At 32.4% G+C, this 27163-nt stretch overlaps 1 protein-coding gene across 3 annotated transcripts in view; it reads right to left on the bottom strand.

Annotated features, from left to right (window-relative positions):
- The window catches only part of LOC140050288 (gamma-tubulin complex component 3 homolog), a 79510-nt gene that overhangs the window by 36085 nt on the left and 16262 nt on the right, over nt 1-27163 (bottom strand). For 2 of the 3 annotated variants that reach the window (XM_072095409.1, XM_072095410.1), the window contains exons 2-14: nt 26437-26535; nt 25695-25740; nt 25111-25172; nt 24705-24772; nt 15887-15964; nt 15595-15739; nt 13667-13718; nt 10995-11173; nt 10300-10418; nt 7086-7211; nt 6688-6756; nt 3716-3848; nt 3080-3246 (exon numbers count right to left, since the gene is read on the bottom strand). In XM_072095409.1, the coding sequence (XP_071951510.1) occupies nt 3080-3246; nt 3716-3848; nt 6688-6756; nt 7086-7211; nt 10300-10418; nt 10995-11173; nt 13667-13718; nt 15595-15739; nt 15887-15964; nt 24705-24772; nt 25111-25172; nt 25695-25740; nt 26437-26512 (1320 nt within the window). In that variant the 5' untranslated portion in view covers nt 26513-26535. The remainder of the gene's footprint in view (nt 1-3079; nt 3247-3715; nt 3849-6687; nt 6757-7085; nt 7212-10299; nt 10419-10994; nt 11174-13666; nt 13719-15594; nt 15740-15886; nt 15965-24704; nt 24773-25110; nt 25173-25694; nt 25741-26436; nt 26536-27163) is intronic. The other variant, XM_072095411.1, reaches the window with a different exon arrangement.

Raw genomic sequence — 27163 nt, 5'->3', positions numbered from 1 at the left:
ATTGGTTTTTGTTTTATAATGTTCTATGTATTATTTTCTTTTCTTTACAGGCTGCATGTGTTCGTGAAATTGTTACTGACGTTGTAAGGACTGACGACGTTGGAGATGATTGGCAATATGACGCGTGCCCTTTAAACACCGCTGATGACCAAATGAGTACGATGATAGCCAGATATGAACAGGACACAGGAAAAGACATCACTTTATCAGCCACTGCATGGAGGGACAGCGACGACTCGAACACTGATGCCATCACCATAGCCACGTTGAATGATCGGGTTCATGAACTGGAGGCAGCGAATCTAACTCTGACCAACACAGTAGCTACCCAACAACGCCAACTTGACCGTCAATCAGCCGACTTACTTGCCATTCACCAAAGACTATCATCAATTGAATCACGACCTGAACCACAGCAACGGCAGATACACCAACCATGGTTACCTTCGACGACAGCACAACCAATCATTCAAACTCCTCCACCACCACCAACCGCTACTCCATCAAGACCCAGCGTACACCCACCAAGACGACTAAACTCAGAAGATGACCTACCACGTAACCTGATTCTAAAACTTCTACGCGACCACGAAGACACGAAGAAAGTATCGAAACATTTGCTTGGATATTATTTCACCGAAGAAGAACGACTACGATGCAACGTAAGCGGTACTCGGGATGCAGAACAACTGGACGTGGAACGAATGGATATCGTACGACAACAAACTTTCAAGTATTCTCCAGTCGCGAAAGGATTAGAACAGAAGGTATGGAGATCCTGTGAAATTTCATTCGATGCTGCTAGACGAAACAGAAAACGCGATTTAAAGAGACTCTCTTCACTAGATAAGTAAATTTAAGTGTAATAATGTTTAATTTTTTAATTTAGTATTTAAATGTTTACAAATTGTCCGAATTTTATTTAGTATTTTATTGTTAAATATTTTCTTTTACTTAGTTAATAAATTAATGTTAAAACGCGATTTAAAGAGACTCTCTCTTCACTAGAAAATTTAACTAAAGATTAAGTACATTTAAAATGTTAAGTATAATAATGTTTAATTATTTTATTTAGTATTTAAACGTTTACAAATTGTCTTTAATTTAGTCTTTTACTGTATTTATAAATTAATGTTATATTTTTGTATGTCGTTAATGTTAATAAATCAAAACGTTTATTACTTTTACATCAGTGTTTAGTATTTATAATTTAATGATTTTTTGCTAACTAACAGAAAATAATAATAAAGATAAAAAAGAGCTTCATTTAACAGTATGACTCATTTCATTACAGTTGCGCCTATCATTGTTTTAAACGTCGCTTTGTATTATGTATTGTTACAAAAAGAAAAGGTATTATTATCATAATAGTACCGCTATTGTTATTTGTTCTTCTGGGGTTTGTGCTTACAATGTACAGTACGTAAAGGTGTCGATAAAGAGATTTAAAATAAAACATATATAGGGTATAAGTAATGTGGTAATAAAAAAAAATAGACCAAGTAAATGCTATCAAATTTCTTTCGTATTTTTGTAGCCCTGAAAAGGGCTGTTTGGTTTGCGATGAATACACTTCAATATCCGGTTGCTTTGCCTTCTCTTCTAATAACGGCCAGGATAACCTTTCTCAAGTGGCTAATATAAGTTTGACATAATTCTGGAGTCATGTTAGTTGTCCAAAACGTTTTGATACCACAAATCAGTTCATCTTTTGTACGTGGCTTATGAAATCGAATCGTGGACGGTCACTAATTTGTTTAAAATTATTAAATCGCTTTATAATTCTTGATATTATCGATTTATGAACGTCATAACCTTCAGTGTGTAGGATTTACAATATCTTTGTTAGTTTGTACCCCATATGATGGTAACGAACGATCCTTGATCGGATATGAGATGGCGTTTTTGACATTATAAATGGAATGAACGTATGCTTACTACTGACCAGAAATGATAAATGACAGCAATTACAGTGCATTATTAGGGAGTTAACTAACATGATTGTACCCCGCATTTCAATAGATAATTTAAATTTCAATACATATTAAGAATGACTGTAATGACTAATAATACACATTGATTTACCCTTACATATTTGGCGTAAACGTAACAATTATACTGTACGCTTATCGAGGAAAATCATGATTGACTTTTTAAAACATGCATTACATTAATTTTTCAGTTTATTTTTTGTTTAAAAAATTTCCCCGAATTTTACCCATTTGGTGTTTTGTATGTTATTATATTGATATTATTCTGGTCAAATAAATAAACGAAACGAATCATTTAGAAACACCAGCCATGATACAAATGTCAGTGTCAACCTCCTAAGAAGTAATAGGACAAAGTTCACAACTACAAAGTCTACATGGGAATAGGTCTAGGCCTATAATTATTTATCATCTGTATTATCTGTATTTGTAGCCTAATTCCCGTCATTTTTAATTGCAACTACGTTAAAATATACTCATTTGCTCATTTAAAAAACAAACGGCTATACGACGCGAGGTTAATGCCTGATCGTCCGTAGGCTACATAAAGGTATACTGTACGTACAGTATGTTGTATACAGATCTCCTCGCCTAGCCATCTACACCATGACACACACAATAGAATCTTCACCCCAAAAACACGTTCGTGGGAGCGCGTGGAAACGCAATCAAGAAACAATTCGTTTCGTAGAATCACAAGCAAAATATAATGCCTTTCGTGGGAGCTCGTGGGAGCGCGTGGGAATGCGATCAAAGAACAATACCTCTCCTAGAATCGCGATCAAAAAACAATGGCCTCCGTGGGAGCGCATAGGATCGCGATCAAAAGACAATACATCGTAGGTTCAACAATGCCCCACGCGTGGGCTACGAAAGGTTACACGTGGGAACGAAGCAGTAATTATTAGCTGTACTGTATCCAAAATCTACCCAATCTGGTCATTATAAATGACCTAATTTGCATAAAATAAAAATGGCTGCCATTTGACAACTTTGACTCAATTATCTCTTAAATAAAAAAAAACCTGATTATTTAAAGACCACATTTGTATGTTTGTACATATCTTTTAACGATAAAAACAACTAACCTCATGACATCGATCTTCTAATTGTCCATCATAAATCCATTTATCAATAAAATGTTGTATTGGGTATGCAGCTAGTTTCAATACATGTTGCATTAGTCCATGTACATCTGGGTCACCATGCATTGCATATGAATGAATGGCTGAGGATAATGCTCCTCCTTTTTTATCTAAATAAAACATTAAGCAAGAGACTGTCAAAAATACAGTGCAAGATTTAGTTTTAATGATAAAAGTCTAAAAATATATGTTTTATAACACATCTATTCAATTTATCCATCGTAAATTATTAACAAATAATAGGCCTGGAAGCTAGGCAGTGCTCTTTTAAACTTTCGACACAAAGTAGAACAATTATAATAGACAGCGTGCACTATAGGCTGATTTCAAAATGTCAACAACATCGCATGGCAAAAATTCCCAAAATGTTTACTAAAAGCTGAACATGCATTAAAGCATGTTAAGTATCACCTTTTCTATTAGGTAGGGCTAATGCCGAATGACACAGGATGCATAATTAATCAATCAAATTGCAAATGTGTGTTATAATAATATACACTCAGACATTTGGGTTAACCATCTTAGACAAGAATGATATGAAGCTTTCTGAAGTAATTTAACATGGATTAAAATCTTTACCTTTACAGTAGTCTACTAGTTGGGCTAGCCATTTCAGTCTTTGCTTGGGATCAAGAACCCATACAGAAAGTCTAAGTAGAGTCAAAGAGCATCTGGGGTCACTTTGCATCCCTTCATCATCTTCTTGTTTAAGCTTCATAAAACATAACACAAGATATTAAATTACTCTGAAGATATCAATGCCAAACATTACTAAAGGAATTTTTAAAAGCTTGAATTTCTAGTAACACAATTTAAAATAAATCATAAAAATTAAAATTATTTTTCCCTTTCTTTTGTCTGTTTGATTATTATAACTGTTCCTTCAAATATTGATTGAAAATTGGCTAATTTAAGCCTGCATACAGGACAAATTAGCAATTATATACTTAACAACAGTAAACACAGTTAGATTTCCGATGCATTGGCAACCTGACAGCCAATTCAAGGTGACAGCATGGTAAAATTATAAATCTTGCAAAAAACTATGGTTACCCATGAAGTTGTCCTTTAATATAGTAAATTCTACAATATATTTAATTCAATTCATTTGTCATTAGTGATAAGCTATAAAGAAAGAGAAAAAAATCCAATTTTTTCCATTCGCGTGGCCATATGACGACGTCAAAACATCATTTTTCATGAATTCATGTCTACAACATATCCGCTGGCATAATAAGTTTAAAAAATTGGGGGTCACCTTAGTTCCTGAGGAACTGTAATAGATTAAAAATAGGCAATTTGCCAACATTTTGTATCTTTTTCAACTAAAATGTGCGCAATTTATATATGAATTCATATCTAAATTTCATATTTTAAACATCAAGCTGTAAGATATTCAAATATACGGTATTTAATTTTTTAGGTGGGATGACGTCATCAAAATGAAAATGGTGGCAAGTTATGATAAAGACAAATGGTTTCAAGTACATATTAAAATTTGAAAGACAATCGGGCACATTATAAGCGAGCGCTCTATTGAATGTGATTATTTATGACAAAAGAAATGTGACCATATGATGACGTCATAACATTTTGTACGTCAAATGTGTACATTAAATCATATCTAGAACTCATTGGCTTCCATAATAAATTAAAAAAATTAGGGGTCACCGTTGATTGTGATGAGCTATAAGAGATTCAAAATAGGTATCTTTTTAACACAAACTTGGATTACATTTCCTATTGCAGGGTGTACGATTATTTAACTTTCATGTGATGTGTGTTGTTAATGGGAATTTATCATGTAGATACATTTAAATTTCTAATATTAATACTACCTGGATGAATTTCTAATATTAATACTACCTGGATGAATTTCTAATATTAATACTACCTGGATGAATGAGAATATTAATACTACCTGGATGAATGAGAATATTAATACTACCTGGATGAATGAGAATATTAATACTACCTGGATGAATGAGAATATTAATACTACCTGGATGAATGAGAATATTAATACTACCTGGATGAATGAGAATATTTATTAGAAATTGATTTTGAGCATTTCAAAAATTTCCTGCAAAGTTTCTGCATATGCATTTGTTTTTTTGTGCTTATATGTTGACCCTTGACCTGAAGTTTATGTGTAGTAAATTGAATTGATATCTGAAAATCAGTTGTGAAAATATGATTGATATTATGGTGAATTCACAAATTGGCGGCCTGATGACGGTAGAGTGATCACACTGAAAAGCTTATCATGGCTAAGTTTGATTATGATACAGATAATATTGTAAAAATTGAAAATCATTGAGATTTTTTAGATAATCGGTACAAACAAATCTGTATTTTTTTAATACCGTATTTATACCGTATACAGCAGAAACTGCGCTCATAAAAAAATTATCGTATTTTGTATACCGTATTTTCCCCACAAAATTTGTGGATAAAATATGGTATTTTTTGTACCCTTTTCTGCTGCCAATAAAAAATACTGTATTTTTTTTGACCAGCGACATGAGGTCAACATCATGTATTTATTTTCTGTCGCCGTCAGCTGTTTTAAACACGTGTATAGATATATTTGGCGAAAATGTAGGGCGAAGTTGTTACGGTTACTATATAAATCTGTGTGGGGAGAGGGTGAGGGAAAGCTACAATGTCAGGCCAACTAAAAGGTAATAAAAGGGACAATTACCATATTTATAAAGACATTTCTAAAAAAATAAAGCAAGTAAACTCAAAGCTGAAAAGCCTGTGAAAGCAGTACAACATTGCAAAAGACAATCACTCGTGGAGGGAACAAATTACTTGTCCCCATTACGATGTTTTGGCCCGGATATTGGGAGATCGGGCCATAGCTGTGCTCTCACAACATCTCTATCACTAGGGCTAGGCTGTTGAAAGTGAGGCGTAAAACTTCCTTTATTGCGACTTAATAAATGAATGGCAATTTGGGTAAAAAGGATGAATTTTAACACGACCACCCAAGAAGTATTTTTAGCAGAAACGGGGTATTAAAAAATACGGTATGAAAAATACCGTATTTTATACCGTATTTTGAGCAGTTGCAGCAGAAACAGGCCCTAGGTGATCATTCTAAATTATCACTGTTATAATATTATGTTTGTGCTTTCCTGTGGTTAGATAAAGGATGGTTTAGACTAGGTCTGCTAATTTATAACCCAATCATTTTATCAATTTGGTAGGAAGACATTTTTGGAGGGAACATTTTATCTTACTCTGGAGCCCCTAATTTGCATGTTGAGTATAAATAGTAAAATGTTATAGATATTGGGAATTTGGGAGGAAGAGAAAATAATATCACAGTAGAAAGAAGTATAGAGTACAGAAGAAAGGTTTAGTCTGATAGAAAGTTGTATTGTATTAATACTGTGTTACAAGAAATAAAATGTGGAATTAATTAGCACAGTCTGTGTACGTCTTGTGGAATAATACGCCTGAGAATGCATTACGCTCGGAAACAACACCCCACTACCAAATACCAAACCAATAAATCACCTAATAAAATTGAATGCTCTAACCTGTGCCTGCAAAACTGATAACAGTCTATAGTACTCTGTAAGTTCTTCTTGTAAAGCAGCAATAAAACTCTGTCATAAAATTTTCAACAGTTAATTGTCATATAGATAATAAAAAAAAAGCAAATAAATTTACCTTAAAAATGTTTTTTAAATTGTTAAAATGCCGTCAAAAAGGTGTATGTTTACCAAAATGGTCTATACCCTGTCTACATATAAATAGTTATAGACAATTAAAACAAATTGAACCATTTCCCCCGAATATGGCAAATGTGGTACACATTGTTGTGATTGTATACTGTACAAGATCTAGATTTTAGTTTTGGTGGTTGGTCGCTAAAAAGGGGCCTTTAAAACCCTTCTGGCTACAGGATTGGGAAGTAATACATTGCTTTACTTACCTGGCCAACAAGCCCAAATGTTTTGTCTTTGTTTCTATTTTCTGTATACTTTTTAATTTTGTCATGTAACCAGCCAAGTTCAGCTTGTTTGTGCACTTGATCCCGAACTGCACGTGCAACACCAATCTATAGAAAAGTTAGTACAAAAGATATTGTGTATTTTGTACTCACAATTGATAGTACAGTTATTTATTTATTAGTGCAAGGAAATACCTATTAAAGATGCCGGTTCTTTGATCTATGTACATTGCACTGGTAGATGCAATTTCTGCGTTGGGCCAGTAAATTGTAGAGGATAATTATGATTAGTGGTTTTAAATTTTTTGAAATATTCCCTACAGTCGTAATAAATTTTAAAGTTCCTTATCCTGTGTAAACCACGGGAGAATAATTTTGAAAATCCACTGAATTATTTTGTTCAATTACTTTTTGTATGGGGTCAAACAAGTAGCTCACTGTGCAACATTTTCAACTACAGGCTAGGCAATGCTGCAAAAACACTAACAACCAGCTTTATTTATTATACATTTGTTTTAGGAAATAAAGTCTGTAATTAGCCTTTGTAAACATGCAATCAACATTCCATGTCCAATTATCAGAGACAAACTATGTTTGCTTTTAACATTTAATAGGGGTTCAAAGTAAGTAATACCAAGACCTGCACATTCCTGCAGTGTTTTTTCTGTTGCAGTTTGTCGTCATTGGAATAAATTACTGCTTCACATTCCATTAGTGCTAGCAAAGCTACTAACATTTTCAAAGGTGTACTAAAGACATTGGTTTTGCAATATATTATTTTGTGTTTTTATTGTTTAGTTAGATACTGTAATTGAGAACACCTGTGATTTATGTCCTAGATGATTTGTGCACCTTAAATTGCTGGTAAGCGAGGTGCAATTATGTGGGATTTGTCTAGATTTTGTTGTTTTTTTAGGTTTACGGATTAGTTTCCTGTTTTTTTTACAGGTGGTGGATATGTGCGCTTAATAATTATTATTATTTAAGAAGGATAGAAATAAAATTCATTTATGGTTATCCCAATTTTCATATTTCAAAGAACCAAACAAACCTTGCAACTCACTTCTATTAAAGGGGGCTCTAGCCCCTTGTCGGGGAGCCTAGCCCGTGTACTGTGTGTCGACGTACGATACACTACAGCAAAAACGAATTATGTTTAATTGTTCGTATGTTCACACATGTTTTAATTTACAAATAACCCTCTGTACCGAGGGGCACTTAAAATATATATTTCATACATTACAAAACAAAAAAACCTGCCTTTTTGCTTAGACAACATCTTATTATAGCTAAGTTATTACATTTTCAATGTCCTGTATGTAATGAACTTCTCACCACTCGGAAGTCCAGATGGACGTACGCACGCATACACTTGGGAGGTATAAACTGATTTCCCCGACTGAAAAGGGTCTACGCTTGCGGACGCACCCCACCTCCCCCTCTTGTCGGGGAATATAATATACAGTAAAAAGCGTTTGCGTTCACTTTTGTAGCTTCAGCGCCTAGAAAACCGCGACGTTCCATTGACCGTGAGCACATCAGAGGGCTATTATGCACTATGCATTCATTATTGCCAGCGATCTAGCTATTAAACAGTAGCTACTGTAGGTACGCACTTGTCTGGCGGTATCCCTTTGTACGAATTGTTCAACGTTGGGTCGCGCGATATCATGTTCCATCCAGGGACCAAAATGTGTATTGTAGTTACTTTCCAGGCAAAGTCTACCGACAGTTACGTCGTGTACTGTGTGTCGACGTACGCTACACTACAGCAAAAACGAATTATGTTAATTGTTCATATGTTCACAAATTTTTTAATTTACAAGTAACCCTCTGTACCGTGGGGCACTTAAAATATACATTTCATACATTACTAAACAAAAAAACATGCTTTTTCGCTTAGCCAACATCTTATTATAGCTATAAGTTATTAAATTTTCAATGTCCTGTATGTAATGAACTTCTCACCACTCGGAAGTCCAGATGGACGTACGCACGCACACACTTGGGAGGTATAAACTGATTTCCCGGACTGAAAAGGGTCTACGCTTGCGGACGCACCCCACCTCACCCTCTAAAATAAAGGCAAAACGGCCCACTTTTTATAAGCCTCTAGGCCCGATGTTTCCATAGTATAAGATGCAATTTTTGAAGACCTGCAGCTCTAGTTTTAAACATTTTCTTAGCTCAGCCCCAACCATAAAGCTGGTCATATTTCGAAGAACAATAAGTGCATTTTCCGGGACCTAACGGCTCTATTTTTCAAAAACGTCTTAGCTCAGTCACAACCATGATAGGGACTATATTTTGTTTCTTGTTTTGAAGTATAATAAGTCCAAATTCCGGGACCTCCAACTCTATTTTTCTAAATTTTCTTAGCTCCATCCCAACCACGGTTGTCTGTTTTTGTAGACTAATCTCGTTTTATAGTATCATTAATAAGTATTTTAATTTATTGCAACTTCCGGGGACCTAGCAGCTCTATTTTTCAAAATGTTCATACAGATCAACCCAAGGCACGCATTTACAATTTTTGCACCCCAGACAGCAACCAGCATACGCCTATGCGATAAACAATATAGGCACACCTCTTCGCCTGTGGGTAGCCTACGTTTTACGTTCGCGTATATTAATTTTTCTAAGCTACAATTTACCCGATAAATATAGGCATATTTTGAACTTTTATTTTTTAAATTGAAAAATATGGATTGAAACAGTCATCATCGCGTATCGTGTTTTTGCACGCAGTATTTTATTTATGCATTATAAAAAATGGAAAAAGTGGCTACCCTAAATCTTATTAAAATAGCCTCAAATGACGCTAGAACGCTTTGCCCACTGGACCCCCACCGAGGGCCCTTGGCGGCCCCCTGGCCCCTAGCCTAGTGATCGCTTAGCTCGCATAGCCCCCTCGTCGGGGAATGTAGCCCCCGCGTCTGGAAGATCCTGGCGCCACCGCTGCTACAATGAGAGACCATGATTCTTCAAGCAAACAATATAAAACATGGCCTTGTCATTTAAAATAATAGATAGATGTAGATCTCCTGTAATGGTCAGATCACTTCAGGCATAGTATATAAATAGCTGATTTATTTGGGTAAAAAGAAACAGATTGGCTAAAAAAAAATGTAAAAAAAAAAAAAAATTTTAACCTACCGTGAGTATTTTATAAGTCATTCCTAAATGGTAGTCATACCTGTTTATCAATACGATACGCTTCCTCTGATTGGTCAAATTTAATCATTTTTCCATCAATACCTTGAAATATGTAAACCAATTCACGTAATATAGCTCCTTCAGAACTTTCATTTAAATCTAATCATAAAAGAAAAATTTTAATAGTCAGCTCTTCTATAATTTTTTAAATAATATATGAAAACAATTTTTAATTTGTAATTTGATTAATTACCTACCGTATTTATTTGAATAAGTTGATTGTTCAGTCTTTTATTTTAGGGAGGCGTTTATTTGGAAGCGTTAATTATTTTGGATGAATATTTAAAAAAATACCCCGTAGCTACGCTCACAATAGCCATTCACGTTTTTCGTAAAATAGCAATTGGAGTTGCCATTTGATATATCCTTCGCAAAACTGGCGAAAATGAATTTCCCTTAAAAAAACATGTCCATCTGGGCCTGGCTCCGAATAAAGTTTTCCGAAACCATAACATTGCCGCCGATAGCCAACCTAGAGAGATCACATTGCGTGACTTGCCCGTCACACATATTTTTTTTTCACTTCACATTGAGTAAATTAAAATGAGATATTAATATTATATATTAATATATATTATTTCATGAAAAGTATTTAAACACAATCTTTTAACCTTAATTTTTGACCTGTTGGAAAAGTGTGAGAAAAATTTATTTTTAAATTACTGCGATACTTACAGTTTTCATCTTCTCCAATTGTATAAACCGATCTGTCCACTACCTGAGCTTGTGATGGTAATAAACTTCTATGCATGATATGCTCAGCAGGCTGACTGCTTGTCATTATTTTAGCAAGTCTGGTTCCCATAGATTGAACATCTCTTTCAGCAAGATTGTAACCAGGTGTTGGAGCAAAGCTATAAATGTATCATAAATAATGAAATATAAGATGAAAGTTAATTTTGTTGTTAAGATGCTGCTTTAGATGTGTTGGTCTGAGCATGGACCTATAAATTACAACTATCATCATTAAAATGTTCTTAAAATTGCTTGTAATTTACTTTCACTTAGTCATTATCACAACAAAAAGCAACTACATCCATCACTCTGGCCAAGTCATTTTCTGTTCGTGAGTTTTAGAGCAATATGACCCAACAAAAAAAGATTAATAACAAAAAATTGATTTCATAAAAAATCAAAAGAAAACGACAAATTAAAATTGTAAAATGAATAAAAATATAATTTAGACATAAAATCATACTGCCGGTTAACTCTTAATCTTATTTTTGTGTTTCCTTCTTTCCTCCTTAAAAGTTAAATTTTAAAAAGACAAAAAATTCACAAAAAAGGTAGGCTTGGTTTCCCTTCATTAAATGCATAATGAAACACTTCTACATACAGTATTATGAAAGGGTATGTATTGTAGATATTACTGTATTTTAACCACTTATATTTTTCCAAAGCCATTTCAGTCAAAGTTAAATTCTAGCCTAGGCATAATGTACCTAAACAATATTGTTTGAATTACAAAGGTTAAGTATAAAGTGTGCCTTTTAATTCAAATTTGAAGGATGTTTTTCTTGGCAAGTCTGGACCTAGACAAGTCACCCTATTATTAACGGATCCTGAATTATTAGCTACCATGGTCTAAAGAGCACAAGGTCTAGGCTACATATCGACACAGAAGCATTATCAATCCCCAATGTACTGAATAAAACAATAAGCATGTGTAAATTTCCTTTCTGGGTTGCCATTAGACATGACAATCACTTGTGACAGTTTCATTAGTTTCATGTCACGGTAAGGTTCCAATTATGAACTTAATGAAAAAGCCTCTGCAAAAATAACCGCTTATACAGTCTTCATATTACCGCGTCTTCTATTGTCAGGGCTCGAAATTCACGCTAGCAAACTAGCATTTTGCTAGTAGATTCTGCATAATTGCTAGTTGAAAATTTCAAAACTAGCAAATGTTTGCTAGTGTAATTTTTGAAAAAATACGTACTTTTTAGCTAGCCGCCGATCGATATGTCGACAACGGCTAATAGGAACCAATTTGGTGAAAGCAATTGTTTCATTTACACGCCGCCGATTTACGTCAAGGAAACACGAATAGCACCGTGAATCATGTGGTAGCATAGTTGTTAACGATGTGCATTATAAACAGCAAGCTTTTTCCCAACACATTAAATCACGTGCATTTAGTACATCGCTGTGGATTACATCATCAGTCATGTGATTACAGAATACGCGATTATCAATTTAGCGATTTAACGAAATAATTTTTTTGACTACACAGTGGTCGAAGCGCGTTTTTAATAGGTTCGTAAATAGTAAAACCCCCATACTTAATGGACTCTACCAATTTTGTTTACAATGGTCTCGCGCTTGAAAAGAACGTCTCCTCGGCACACCACGAGGTCCTGTTGTGCGATAGGTTTTCTTATGCCTATTGTTTACACTTTTCCCATCACAACCCTAATTACTGATTACACAGCAATGAGCAAAGGATTCACCACGGAAGAATACGTTGAATAAAAATTCACTTAAGAAATGCCGTAAGCTGTTTTCAAACTATTAATCAGACCACTATTATTGAGACCAACATCATGCTTCTCGCGATAGGGAATTTCCTGGATAGATGAGTCGCGAGCGAGAGACGGCGGACCATGGCCGATGAGTGAGGCGGGGGTAGCTTGGACGGATTAGTTAGGGCCTAGACCTAGCCTACAATTTCGCTCGGTGGCAATTAAATTTAATGTTTTAATTACGTCTGGATATAAACAATATAAAACTCATTTTTGTCATCGGCATTAATATTTTATACATAGCCAATTTTGTTCTGCTTCAAATTTTAAAAGTTTGACGTTTCCACCTAAAAAAAAAGTGGTCCGAAACGTCTCGAGACGAATCGTCCATAGGCCGAAACGCCCTGCATTTGGCTAGCATGAAAGCATGATCTTAGTTTTTTTAATTTGGCTAAAAAGGCGTTAGCATTCGACTGTCTAGTAAAAAAGGTACTACTACTACTAGCTTGGTCTAGTTAGCTAGGCCTACAACTAAAAACTAGCTAGGCCTACACCTAAAAAATTGTGATTTTTGTAGAATTTAAGTATTTTACCGAAAAAAATTGTGATTGCTAGTTATGCTGCTGATTTTGCTAGTTAATTTTTTTTAAACTAGCAATGTTTGCTAGTCAAAAAAAAAGTAAATTTCGAGCCCTGATTGTAGATGAGCATATTACAACTGTGTCCCAGTGATGAGTTAAAGCTATAAAGCTAATAATAACTTTTTAAAATAACCACTTTATTTTACATGGTTTGTGTCAATGGCTGGTACTGTATGTGCCTCTCTTATCACAGCAATGTTCTGTTCTATTACAGGTCTATTGTAACTATAGGCATACATACCTTGGAATAGAAGATGGTCTGGAATCAGCTGTAATGCTACTTATGCCTGTACCTATAAAAAATAAATAGCTTTTCTTCATTGTTTTTTTTAAATAAATAATTTAACTTTACTTAGACCCCATTTATGGTCCAGAGCCACTCCCACTGGCCAAATATTCTAGGCTGGAGCTTATACCTTGGAAATAAAGGTTGAAACTTTTATCTGAAAGACTTAATCCGTTTGGTTTTGAAGCTCAGTATTCAACATTTATTTGCTTTGTCCTATTTCTTTAAAAAAATAATAACATCTTTAGAGCTTACATAGATTAGCCCAGAGAACATTGCAGTGGTATGGTTTAAATCAATCAATTGTCCTGATATCAATATCTAAATTAACCCTTACAGACGCCAAGGGGAATAAGGCTTATTGCTTTTACCCCATCTATAGTAAGTCAGAATACCATTTCTTTGGATTTCTAGGTCATTGAAGTATTGACCTTTTAGAAATAAAAAAAAATGTATAGGTTTTTTTTACATAAAAATGCTCCAAAGTTGACTAATTGAGCGGTTTTACGCAAGCGATCCCTGAAAATCAGCGCTATAAGAAAGGTGTGAGATGTTTTTGAACTGAAGTGATGATGGTGAAAGGGGGACAAAAGGATTTAGGCATAGGCCTAGAGAAGGAAAATCATTTGAGTGACAATTAGAGGCGTATGGTTTTGTTTTGGAAACATTCTATACTTTCAACTACATCAATATAATAAATTTAATAACATCCATTTAAAAGGAAATTTTTATTAGGAATATTGTTAATTTTGAGCCAAAAAATCATCAAAAAGAAAATGAAGATTGTCATGTATATTTGTGTATCTTTATGTGATTTAATTCAACAGCACAAAAACATTCTGCATGAGTGAACTTCAGCATTAATTGTAAGGGTTACCCATTTTGCTATGTAAGCCAAGCCAAATTAGCATGGGACTGCCAAAAAACAATTTACACTTATCAGACCTCCTAATGGAGGTAGTGTCCAGATAAATACAAGTGATCTAAAGGTGCAATATTTCCTGATTGTTTTGGATACAAAAAACATCTTGTTACCGCCTACTAGTAGCCCTTTTGACATGACATAATGACACACTTGTATAAGATTTTTTTTAAAGCAGCACCCTCTATGATTGAATGTATTTTGTAAGGTCCCCTCTACGGTTTAACCACATGTTTTAAATGCCAACTCTGTGTTGTACCGCAAGTCCGATACTACCTTTTAATTCCCCTTTATCCATTAGTCTATATTAGAATGGCAAATTTGTAAGACCAATTTCTTTAATACAATAATGCCATGGGCAGCAAACGAGCATGCAATTGGTGACCATGCTGTACTGAATTATTTCGAACATAAAACGAGACCGGATGGACGGTATAGTATTCATGTGCTTATTATTTATTAAAGAAATTGTGCTTTTTTTTTATTGATATTCTATTTAATAATTTAAGAAATTATGATTTATTATCCGTTTTTTTTTATGATTTTCGCCCTGAAAAATAATTCTTAACAAAATTGTTGTTGGATATGCTATTTTAATAACATAATAGTTATCCACGTTGACCAAAAATTGGATTGGAAAAAAATTTATTTACCAGGAAAAACCGAGCCACAACTGGTGATCACCAGGGTTTAATTTAGACTGAACCCTGGTTACCCTTGCATATCCCCATACTTCGGTTTGGGTTTAATCTTTTTCCTCTCTGTTTCTATTGTATGATCAGCGCTTTAGAGAGGTTTCACAACATAAAGCGCTTTATAAATCCAGGATATTATACTGTAATTGTTGCACAATGACAGGCCATATACACATATCTAATTTTAATTATTAATTAATAATCAAGGTGCCTGTCCATGCTAGTAATAAAATGTATAAATAAAGTTAAAGAAAACACATGTGTACCTATCCCACTGCTTGAGACACTATAGTGTTTTGAAGATGGTGTATTGTATGGCTGCTGTCCTGCATGTGTGTTTCTTGCTACATAAGGTGTTGACGTTGCATGACTTGCAAGTCCATGACTAAAGAAAGCTCTACTTTCTGTGACCTGGAAACAAACATAATGTAATGATTTGAACATGTTCCGTGGCTTGAAAAAGAGCTAGTAGAAATGTATTTGGTATAAAATAAAATAAGAAAACGTCAATATTTTTTGGAATTGGCTAAAATTAATTTCACATAATTATACCAATACCTTTGGTCTCTTTTTCCGTGGGTCTTGATAAAGTTCAAACAAAAGATAAAGCACAGCCCAGCGATTAGCCAACACAGCCTGTAACGAAAAAACAAATAATAAACCTAACTTAGATTAATTACAAATAAAGATTTTCTAAACTTTTTATTGAGCAAATATGTTAACTTTAACTGTTTATTAGCAAGCAGCGATATAGTAATAATGCAATAAGCAAGCAATATAAATGCAGTTGTCCTGTATGCAGTTTAAAGACATTATCTGACTTAACTGCTGGCAAGAGAATGGAGGCAATTCATTCCGGTCATACCAATCTACATCCGGTAGGGCCTGTAAGGGTTTTACGATATAAAATAATATCATGTCACAGAGGGCGGTCTTCAGTCACCGAATAAAGCTAATCAGTATTTTGACTTACAGTACATTACTAATTTTGATTTTAAAATGTATAAAAACAAAACATTAAATATAATGATTGGATGTACATTTTATTGTAACATTTTATATCATAAGACCTACCGGGCCCTACTGGGCATAGATGAGTATCACCCATTCATTCACATAATACTTTAATCAGTTATTAATTTCTCAAAGCAGAAATAGGCCCATGGTAAAATTTTTATATATTATTTATGTTTTTATTTTTTATTGTTGTGTGTGAACAAGATTTTCATTCTATATATCAGGTAAAAAAACCGTTTGAAATGTTAAATTTTAAGTTACATTTTAATACTATTATCCTATTAAAATAGATTATAAAGATCAGTAATTCCATCAACATTTGTTAATAAAAATAAATAATGATGATTCAGCAAAAAGAAAAATGCAACATTCTAGAGGAATATGTGTTAGAGCATTTATTACGAATCCAAAGGCAAATTACTGAAAAATGACAATGCTGTGGGTATCAGTGGCCGGATCTCAATGGAGATACTTAACTGACTTACTTAATACAAATTGGGCTGAAATTATAAATTATACTGAAGTTGATGATGCTGTTGATTTCTTTCAAAAAACCTTTCTTAATATTGCAAATAAAAATGCACCCATTAAACGTAAAAGAGTTTGCCAAAAAAACAGTCAATGGCTAACTAAAAATGTAATACTTCTCATCAGAAGAAGAGATGCATTAAAAAGACGAATAAATAAGAAAAATAGGCCTCAGCTTTGGCCTGAATATAGAAAATTAAGAAATCAAGTTAATTATGAACTTCGAAAAAGTAAGAAGAACTATTTTTCTGAACAACTCAATACAAAAGATCAGAAAAAGATATGGGAAAATATTAAATTAATTATTCCTGGCAAAACTAAAAGCATGAATATAACAAGTATTAAAACCACAAATGATGAAGAAAATGATGAAGTAATTAATTCTAAAGATATTGCAAATGTATTAAATAAGTATTTTGCCAATGTGGGTTAACATTAGCTCAAAGTATTCAATCTACTAATCAACTCTCTAACTTTACTAATGATATAAATAATACTAACGACAACTTTTAAATAAGTTAATAAACAAGACATACATAAACTTCTTAAATCACTTTCATCAAAAAAAGAAACTGGAACTGATGAAATACCAGCTAATCTTCTAAAAATCGCTATCGATGAAATTTTTTACCCAATATAATTAATTTATCTTTAAAAAATTTAACTTTTCCAAAACAATGGAAAAGGGCCAAGATCTGCTCTCTTCATAAAGGTGGAAATAAAAACGAATGTAATAAACTATAGGCCAATTTCAATTCTCCCAATATTATCAAAAGTTCTTGAAAAAGTTGTATTTGAACAAGTTTATGATTTCCTAAATCTAAACAAAATTCTATATGAAAATCAGTCTGGGTTTAGACCAAGCTACTCAACTACACCTGCATTGCTTAATATCACAGAGACCTGGCTAGAAGCCATTGACACAGGAAATTATATTGGGCTAGTAATGATAGACTTGAAAAAGGCTTTCGATACAGTAAATCACAGTATTCTCATCAATAAACTAAGATCTTTCAATTTTCATTCAAATGTTATTAAGTGGTTTGAAAACTACCTGCATAATCGTGTACATATAACCAATGTAAATGGTGATTTTTCTGATGAAAGTCACAGTATATGTGGAATTCCTCAGGGGTCCATCCTAGGACCATTAATGTTTCTCCTTTTATGTTAATGACTTGCCTAATGTTGTAAATAAATGCTCGGTTTCTATATATGCTGATGACACTGCCATATACTACACTTCCAATAATATTAATAACCTTACTGAAACAATAAATTCTGACTTATTGTGTCTTAAAAGATGGGTCATATGCAACAAACTTAGCCTAAATGTTTAAAAAACTGAATTTGTGTTAATTGGAACGAGGCAGAGGTTAAATAAGCTATCTGACTTACAAGTCCACATTAACATGGATGGAGAACAAATCTCTCGTGTAAATAAATGTAAACACCTTGGTGTGATATTAGATAGTAATCTTTCTTGGTGCTCAAAAATCGATAATGTAAAATCTAAGCAGAGCTTGTACTATTTAAAAAAGACTAATAATATATTTCCAAAAGAAATTCAATGCAAACTATACAAATCACTTATGGCTCCTCATCTTGAGTATTGCCATGTTGTTTGGAGACGTTCAAATATAACTCAAAGTAAAACACTACAAATTCTTCAAAATCGCGCAGCAAAAGTTATTATTACAAACAAATCTCAAACCGACTCTTGTACTCAAGCTCTACAAAGTCTAAATTGGATGAACTTAGATGAAAGATTATATATAAATGAAGCTATTGTTATGTTTAAGATTATGAACAACCTTGCACCTCCATATTTAATAAATAAGTTCAATATCAAAAACAATTACTATATTATTAGGACTAAGCCAAATCTAATAGTACCAAAACCAAAAACAACCTACAAAAAACGTAGCTTATCATATAGAGGTGCCAAGGTTTGGAATGAGCTAAATGAAGATATTAAAAATGTGAACACTGTCTCTCTTTTTAAGAAACTGTTAACTGCTAATTTCATGTAGCTTTATTTAAATGTAGTGTATTATTTAATTTTATAGTTAGTAAGTGTATCCTTGTTTCATTTTATTTCATTGTAATTGTTTTATTATCTGTTTTGATAGTAATTAAGGTCTTTTTACATTCATTTTTGTTGGTGTTTTCCTTTAAACCCGGTCTTACTGAAAAACAACTTTCAGTTGAGTTAAGTATCCGTGATTAAATAAAGCTTATTATTAGGTGATCATTTAGAATAAAATGATAACCTATTGTTATTGTATGAAATCTTTATTATTATTATTTTTTTTCTTTTTATTGTTTCTGTACACTATTTTGTGTAACAATTATCTCAAAAAGTTTAATGTCGATGATTACAAAAATTTCAGAATATCTTTCAAATAATATAACTTAAAATCCTAATGAGCTTTCCAGCGTGATCACTCATCCGTGACGTCATTTATACGCCATTTTGTGAAATCACATTATCAATCATATCTCCATAATTCATTATGACATATTAATGAAATTCACTACAGGTAAACTTCAGGTCAAGGGTAAAAATATTAGCAAATAAAAAGTTGCGCGTTTCAAGGTCATGCACGTGAAATCGCGCGTTAAAAATTTAAAACGCGCAAAATTAGGTTTTGATCAATTTAGAGCATGAATTAGGCCATTTGCGCGTTTCAAAAAATTACTGCGCAAAAATGCGTTTTTGTGCGCACGATTCTTAAAATGCGTAAAAAATAAAATTTGATGTATAAATCACATTCTACTCACAATCCTTAGTACATTCACCAATTTTGAGTCCATTCCGACTTAAAATAACGCTATACGAGCACGTTAAAAATGACAAAATGCGCACACTAATTGTACAAAAGTGCTAAAAATGGTAAAAAATAAGGACTTTTTAAAATGAATATAACTCTTCAGAATGGCAGATGACCCCCAATTGTTTTAACTTATTATGGAAGCCAATAAGTTGTAGATACAAATGTATATACACATTAGACGTACAAAATGGTATGACGTCATCAAATGGCCACTTGAATTTAAAAATTAGGAATTTTTTTCTTTTTGTGTGGGTTATCACATTCAATAGAGCGCATCTCCGTTATTTGAGCCCGATTTTCGCACAACTTTTAGTATGTGTTTGCTCAATTAATTATTCTTTTAATGAGTTGTCAACATTTTTATTTTGATGACGTCATCACGCGTAAAAACTTGAATAACCTAGGTCGTGTAATTTCAGCTACACCATACATTTGAATATCTTATAGCTCTTCAGAATTAAAGGTGACCTTGAAGATTATAACTTATTATGAAAGCTGATGAAATTTAGATATGAATTCATATTAAAATTAAGCCTATCGGATGTTGTGATGTTATCATATGGCCAGTTGAAGTTAAAAAGTAGTTTTTAAATTTCTTTAGTCAAAGTTATACAAATTTCAAAGACCGCGCATTGCGCTTCTACGTGTCAAATTTTCTTCCAATCCTTATATTTATTTGCTCAATTCATTATCTTTCGAAATTGTCATCTTCGAGTTTATTTTGAAAATTCCATCATACCAAAAAATTAGAACACGATATGAGTCCCGTAATTTCACCTATGCTACACTGCATATAGATATACAGTATATACTGTACATGACACATAATAGGTAGAACTCAGCACTATAAGTGTATATGCATCATGTCATAGAATGGCGTACATCAACTTTTAACGATCGTATGTTAACGTACATGCATGTTTAAAAAATGTTAATTTGATTAAAATGATAAAAATGATCACCTATAATTCTAGTTATTAATATTATTATATAAAATAAGCAAAAAGCTAAATAAAAACGATAAAGTATCCAGCCAGAAAAAATTTGCAGAGCTTTCAGGCAATACTAGTAATTCATCAGTGCAAGTGCATTAATTTATAATTTAAATAATATCGAGATACAAAAATGAAGCAAACACCTTAATAGACAGAAAAGAGAGCAAAACCAATATATGTGAATAAGATAAAGCAAGAATTATAAGAAGCAAAGAATTATTAAAGTTGAAGTAATTGCAATCAAATGAAATTATAATAGCAAAAATATAATTTAAAAAAAATATAATAGAAAGAAAATTGGTTATCTGCAATTAGAAATTTAATTATATAAAAAGTTATAAACATCTGTATGAATACACGTAGACAATACTAATTTATGAAAATGTTACACTATAGATATTCTATGTAGTTTTGTATAAATGGATAGAATGTGGGATGCACAGTTTAAATTTAATCTGAAAAATGTGGTAGTCCATAAGTTCACGGCAATATCACTTTGCTCACGGCAATATCACTTTGCTCACAGCAATATCCGTTTGCTCACGGCAATATCACTTTGACCACGACAAAATTAATTTGGTCACGGCAATATCACTTTGCTCATGGCAATATAATTTTGCTCTCGGCATTATAACTTTGCTCACGGCATTATAACTTTGCTCACGGCAATATCACTTTGCCCACGGCAATATCACTTTGCTCATGGCAATCACTTTGATTCATGTTATCTAAACTCTAATATTCATGACACACTGCAATAACAAATTATGTACCCCACAACATTTAATCATCAGTAATTCATTATGGTGATCGTGCACAATGAACGGTTGTCACGCATGTAGTAAAATCTGTGTAATTTCTCTGTGTTATTCAGCTTCTCATATTCATGTAAATTGTTTTTACCATTGTTTTATTATTTAGAATTTTATGGTATGTAGTAGAAGCATACAATACTAGTAGGTTAATAACTAATAGCTAGCTATCAAATTTAGCCTACACTACACAAACAACAAAAAAACACAAGTCATGTTTCAACTTGCTAAATTGATGTTTAAAGCAGATATAAAGCAGAACTTTTCACACAAATGAAAACCTCGGGGATGTCAAATCTTATATTTAACCTCTAATCAGTCAATATCTGTATAATATTTTTAATCTTTTGTTTGTTAATCTGTTATTATCAATATCATTCAACGTTATTATTTTCATGCTTATTTTTAAATTTATTGGTTTTCATTTCATTTTCTATTCATTAGGTTATATGCATTAATGCATATAACCTCTTGATTCTGTCAGAATCTTTATTTATTTATTTATTTATTTATTTATTCTTTCCTTAGCACTATTTTGTCCGTGAATTATCTTGGCATCAGTTTCATCTAGATAAGTCAAGTTTTCAGAGTATATTCCTTATGGCCAGGAATCGATGTGGTTATATTTTCACGATGCGCAATCAAAAATTACGCGGTCTACGCGCGATTTTACGAAATCACGTTTGTAATCATATCTTCACAAGCATGAATCACAATTAAACAAAATTTGGTACTCATAAATTTCAGGTCATATTTCATCATATGGCAATACAATTACGTGCGTAGCGCATATAACGCTTGCGTATGCGCGCTTAAAATGTTCAAAATTTATTTTCGATGAAATTAGAATACGTTTCAGGCAATTTTAAGCGTTTAAAAAATTGCCACGAGTGCGCAGATTTTTGCACGCGTACTGCGCGTTAAACGTTAAAGCGCACTCTTTTTGCCCGATTTCTGTTTTACAATCTTTCTTTAATAATATCATCATATTTGATTCATGTTTCAACTCGAAATTGCGTTATACGAGCACGTCAAAAGTGACTGGCTACGCACGTATAAGTTAACAAAATGGTGAAAATATGCTAAATTTTAAAATTAATATATATCGTCAGAAGGCAGGGGAACACCTATTTTTTATTTCATTTTCTTGAAGTGTATGTATCATATGTATGATTTATTATCAAATTAAGAGAACAAAAGTTGATTAAGTCATCATTAATTGCATATTAAATTTAAAAAAAATAATTTCGACAATCAAACAAATTATGACATTTTCTTAGGCCAAAATAACAAACTTAACATTAACTTTCTTCCTTCAAAAGTTCATATATTAAAGTTAAACGTATATAGTTTGACAGTGCATCATTTGTTTACATTTTAAAGATGTCATCATAGTAAAAAATTATAATTCATTGCGGTATGTAATAATCTATTTGCACCAAAGTGGTTACTGCATAGTAAATACACTGAGGAATTTTTCTACAACTTTTAGTCAGTTGTGTATGACTCGATGGTCTGTGCTCGTGTCTATGGCATTCAAGGTACCGAGATCGAGTCTCACCTTGGGAAACGAAATTAGATTTTTTTTATTATCCGTATTGTTTGTTCAAATTTATTTCTTAGTGTATAGATTATACACATGATTTATAATGAAATCTAGATAAAAATTAACTTATGTCTTTATTATTATGTAACAACAAATGTGGTTTATGACATTATACGCATATGGATGTTTGATTGGATTGTGATACCGGCTATGGTGTTCGCGTTAGCAAGGTCCTATCATATATTATAAATAATTAAAGATTCTGAGAAAATCAATCAATCAATATATCTTTTAAAAATCAATTATCTTTATTTAAATCAATGCATATAACCTATAATTCGTCATAGTGACGAATTAAATCTAGTTTATTTTGTTTCCATAAAAATACGATATAAAAAAACATGGACAATTAAACAAGAAAACATCACATAAAACCAGGCAGAGACAGGATTCCTAGAAAGCGAACCTAATTCCTATCTAGTAGGTCTCCTATTGCACTGATTGTATAAAAAACATTTAGAATAAAATTTGCATAAACATTAAAAATGCATATTATAAATACTATATCAAAATAAATTAAAATATATTGCAATATCATTAAAAATCACACTTGGCGGATAAACCCTTGTTATTGTCAGGATCTTTTTTTTTTTCTATCTTATTCTTCTTTCTTTCACCAAATGTTGTGTCACGTATAACTTTGTCAGAAGATTGACCTCTAACTGTAGATGTGCAGGAAACTTTTATGACTTTAGATTCGCGCAGCATAAGTTACGTGCGATTTTATGAATTTCGCGTATTTAAAATATAATGTTAAAACATATAATAATTTAAATTGAAACTTGGCAAAAAACTTTTTAAGCGTTTCATGTCATTTTAAGCATGTAAAAATGTCTGAAAACATCTTTTTCTTTTCTATTAATTTTACCAACTTTTAAACAATTTCAACTTAAAATCATGTCATACGAGCACTTTGAATTGGACTATTCGCGCACGTTTTTGATGAAAAAGTTAAAAAATTTGGATCATGCATCAATATGGCTAACCAGACTCAAATATAAAATATAGGATTTTTGTCTATTTCATCATAGCTCATCACATTTAATATACCGTACTTACGCGGGTATAATAGTTCATGACATTTAAAAGAGCGCGGATCCATATTCTACGTATCCAAATTTCTTCAGCACATTAATATGTTGTTGCACAGATAATTCCCTTCCAAAATTGCTATCTACGCCTTTTATTATGATGACATCATCATGTTAAGAATTGGAATAAAAGACGGGTCCCGTTATTGCCACCTATTCTACACTGTATGTAGTATGTATACAGTATACAGTGTTATATACTTAGACACAAAATAGAGGGCACATCAACATTTTATTTTCTTCGGGTCACAATCAATGGCATAATCATTTTTTCTGTGCACAATATTTGAACGTATGACGTGCACGTAATGTTTGCACGGTGGATAATCTAACTCGTCCATAGTGACGAGTTCAAATCTAGTTGGTTGGTAACTATGGTGTTGTGTGGAGTGATCAATGGTGCAGTCCATTACAGGTGTGTATACACCACGCAAAACATATGCAAGATGCCAGTATTGTAATAACAACAACAAATTAAACAAATGTTTACCTGTTCTTGTAGTTGTCTATATAACTGCATGAATCTTACAGCATCATTGGCGTGTCCTTGCAAAGCCACTACATTAAAATAAATTAGCTGTTATTATTGAAATATTATCAACACATTGATAAGAAGACTCAATGTAACATCAATATTGACCACTGGAACATTGTTGGGCCTGTTTTAATTTGATGGCACCATTACAAATATGTTGTGTTAATTTTTGGAAAAAAACAAAAATTTCAAAATAATGACAATTTAAGGAGACTGAAAATAAAGTACTTTTGGATATACAACTCTGGGAAAGAGAATGATAATCTGATTCAAGTGAGGATTAAATCTGAATGATATGCTAGTTACTTTTAGTTTAAAAAAATACAGTAGAAATTTTAAGGAAATTGTTTTTGTAACTTACACTTCTTTTTTATTTTTTCAAGGACTTGAAATTCATCAGGCTCAACTGTTAATGAAAAATTACTGTAAAAAAAAAAAACGACAAATTGCAATTTATGTAGTAATTAAATTTGATTTTTAGAAACAACAGTACATATTTTTATATTACTTATGGTATGTTCAGAGCTGGTTTCATGGTTTTATATAATATTATATTATTTTTTTAAATATTGAACCATGTTTCATGAGGGTAGCCCATCCAGAAAACTGATCATTGGGACCCTCGACAATACAATACATACAGCTCAACAATTTCATAAAATACACTTATAAAAAACTACTATAAAGATGTAAAGATACCATAAAATGATTTTATTTTTAAATAAAAAATGTATGCAATGCAATTAAAGATTATAATATAAAAATATGAAATTTTGATACTGTGTTGTGATAGCTGGAGTTTTTGTATTGAAAAGATAGTAACTAGATTTCACTAATTTTTGTCTAGATCTAAACTCAGTAGCTGAACATGGTCAGTAGTGGAAGATGAGCTAATCCAACAAGCTGCCAGAAATGCCAGATACAAATAAATAAATGAATTCTAACCTACTAATCACTCTGAGTACATGTTGAAATTCTGCTATAACCTTATCTGCAATATAAATGTTCAAAATACAAATGTTTGTCAAATGTTATAATTGAAGAAATCTTTCCATTGATTTTTTTTCTACTGTAATATCGTTTAAGGTTTACATGGAAACCATGTGTTTCAAACAAGGAATATAAAGTATGCTTGTTTTTTCAGTATGTAACGATTTTGTCTTGATGTTTTGGTTGTTAAGCTACAGTACAACCATCTTCTGGAAGATGGTTGTATAGTATAACAACTGAAATGTACAAACTCTCAAACTCAAGTATAAACTCTAACGTTAGGTACAGCAAAAACCATATAAAATGAGCTTTCAGAATTAATAATCTATTCTACATTAATTAGGGTCACAATTACGCTTGGTGGCAATTAAATATAACTACCAGGTTCAATTGACGGGCACAATCTTATGATGATTTTAAATCAAAAAAATAAATGTTTGAAAAATATGCAGTCACCAAAAACACCCAGAATCTTGTTTAATAATATAATAATTTTAAACATATCTTTGTTCTTGTTTTGTTTGTAAATATATTAAAATAATAGACATTTGTTATTTTATTGATAAATATTAACATGTCAGTTATTTTCCATTAGGAGATACAGCCATACTGCATTTCATAGTCATCTAATTTTGCTAGTTAAAGATTTTTACTTCATGATCTAGGGTAAATATAGTACATTATTGTTCTGTCATACCTTCTTTTCGTTGAAGTATTTTAACTACCAATCTGTGTAGCAACTGATGCGGATCCTCTTGGCCCTTCATTGCCATGTCAATTCCGTTTTTATTAAAAACTTGAAAATAAAAATAAATTACCCACTAATTAATTCTAAATTGTAATTGTAAACCATTATTTACATGCTTGGCTTACAAAAATGGTGTTTTTGTAGTCGAGCCCAACAAATTATTTCACAAAATTTTAAAAATGGATACTGGTAGGCCATCAACAAAATTGAATAAAGGTCTCATATTACGGGTTTTTGATTGGTCAATTTATACATAAAAAGTGATATCTACAGACTGTAATGGTGCTAATTATTTTTAATGATCGAAATAATTACCGACTGCCAGAATTTGGAACGGGGCCAGATCCAGGATTTTTTAAATAGGAGCGTGCTAATAATAAATTGAAGGACGTGCTGGCCAAGGGTGGGTCCCACGTACAATCAATAATTTGGTTACTGTAACATTAACAACACAATATTTCATTTCATCCACTTGGTATGTATGCCGAGAACTAAATTATAAACTAGCTAGGCCTATAATAATGGAACAGATTTACAAATGATACACTTGGCTATCGGGCCCAACGATTAAGACTATCTGAACCAATGACTAAGAAAATCGCCTGTTTACCATAGATAGCCTACTAGCCCTAGATAGAGAATGGCTAGGCCTAGCTCCTAGTACGGTTGTCAGACG

Source organism: Antedon mediterranea, chromosome 5, assembly GCF_964355755.1.
Source record: "Antedon mediterranea chromosome 5, ecAntMedi1.1, whole genome shotgun sequence".
NCBI classification, from domain to species: domain Eukaryota; kingdom Metazoa; phylum Echinodermata; class Crinoidea; order Comatulida; family Antedonidae; genus Antedon; species Antedon mediterranea.
This window is presented reverse-complemented; position numbering and strand designations above follow the sequence as displayed.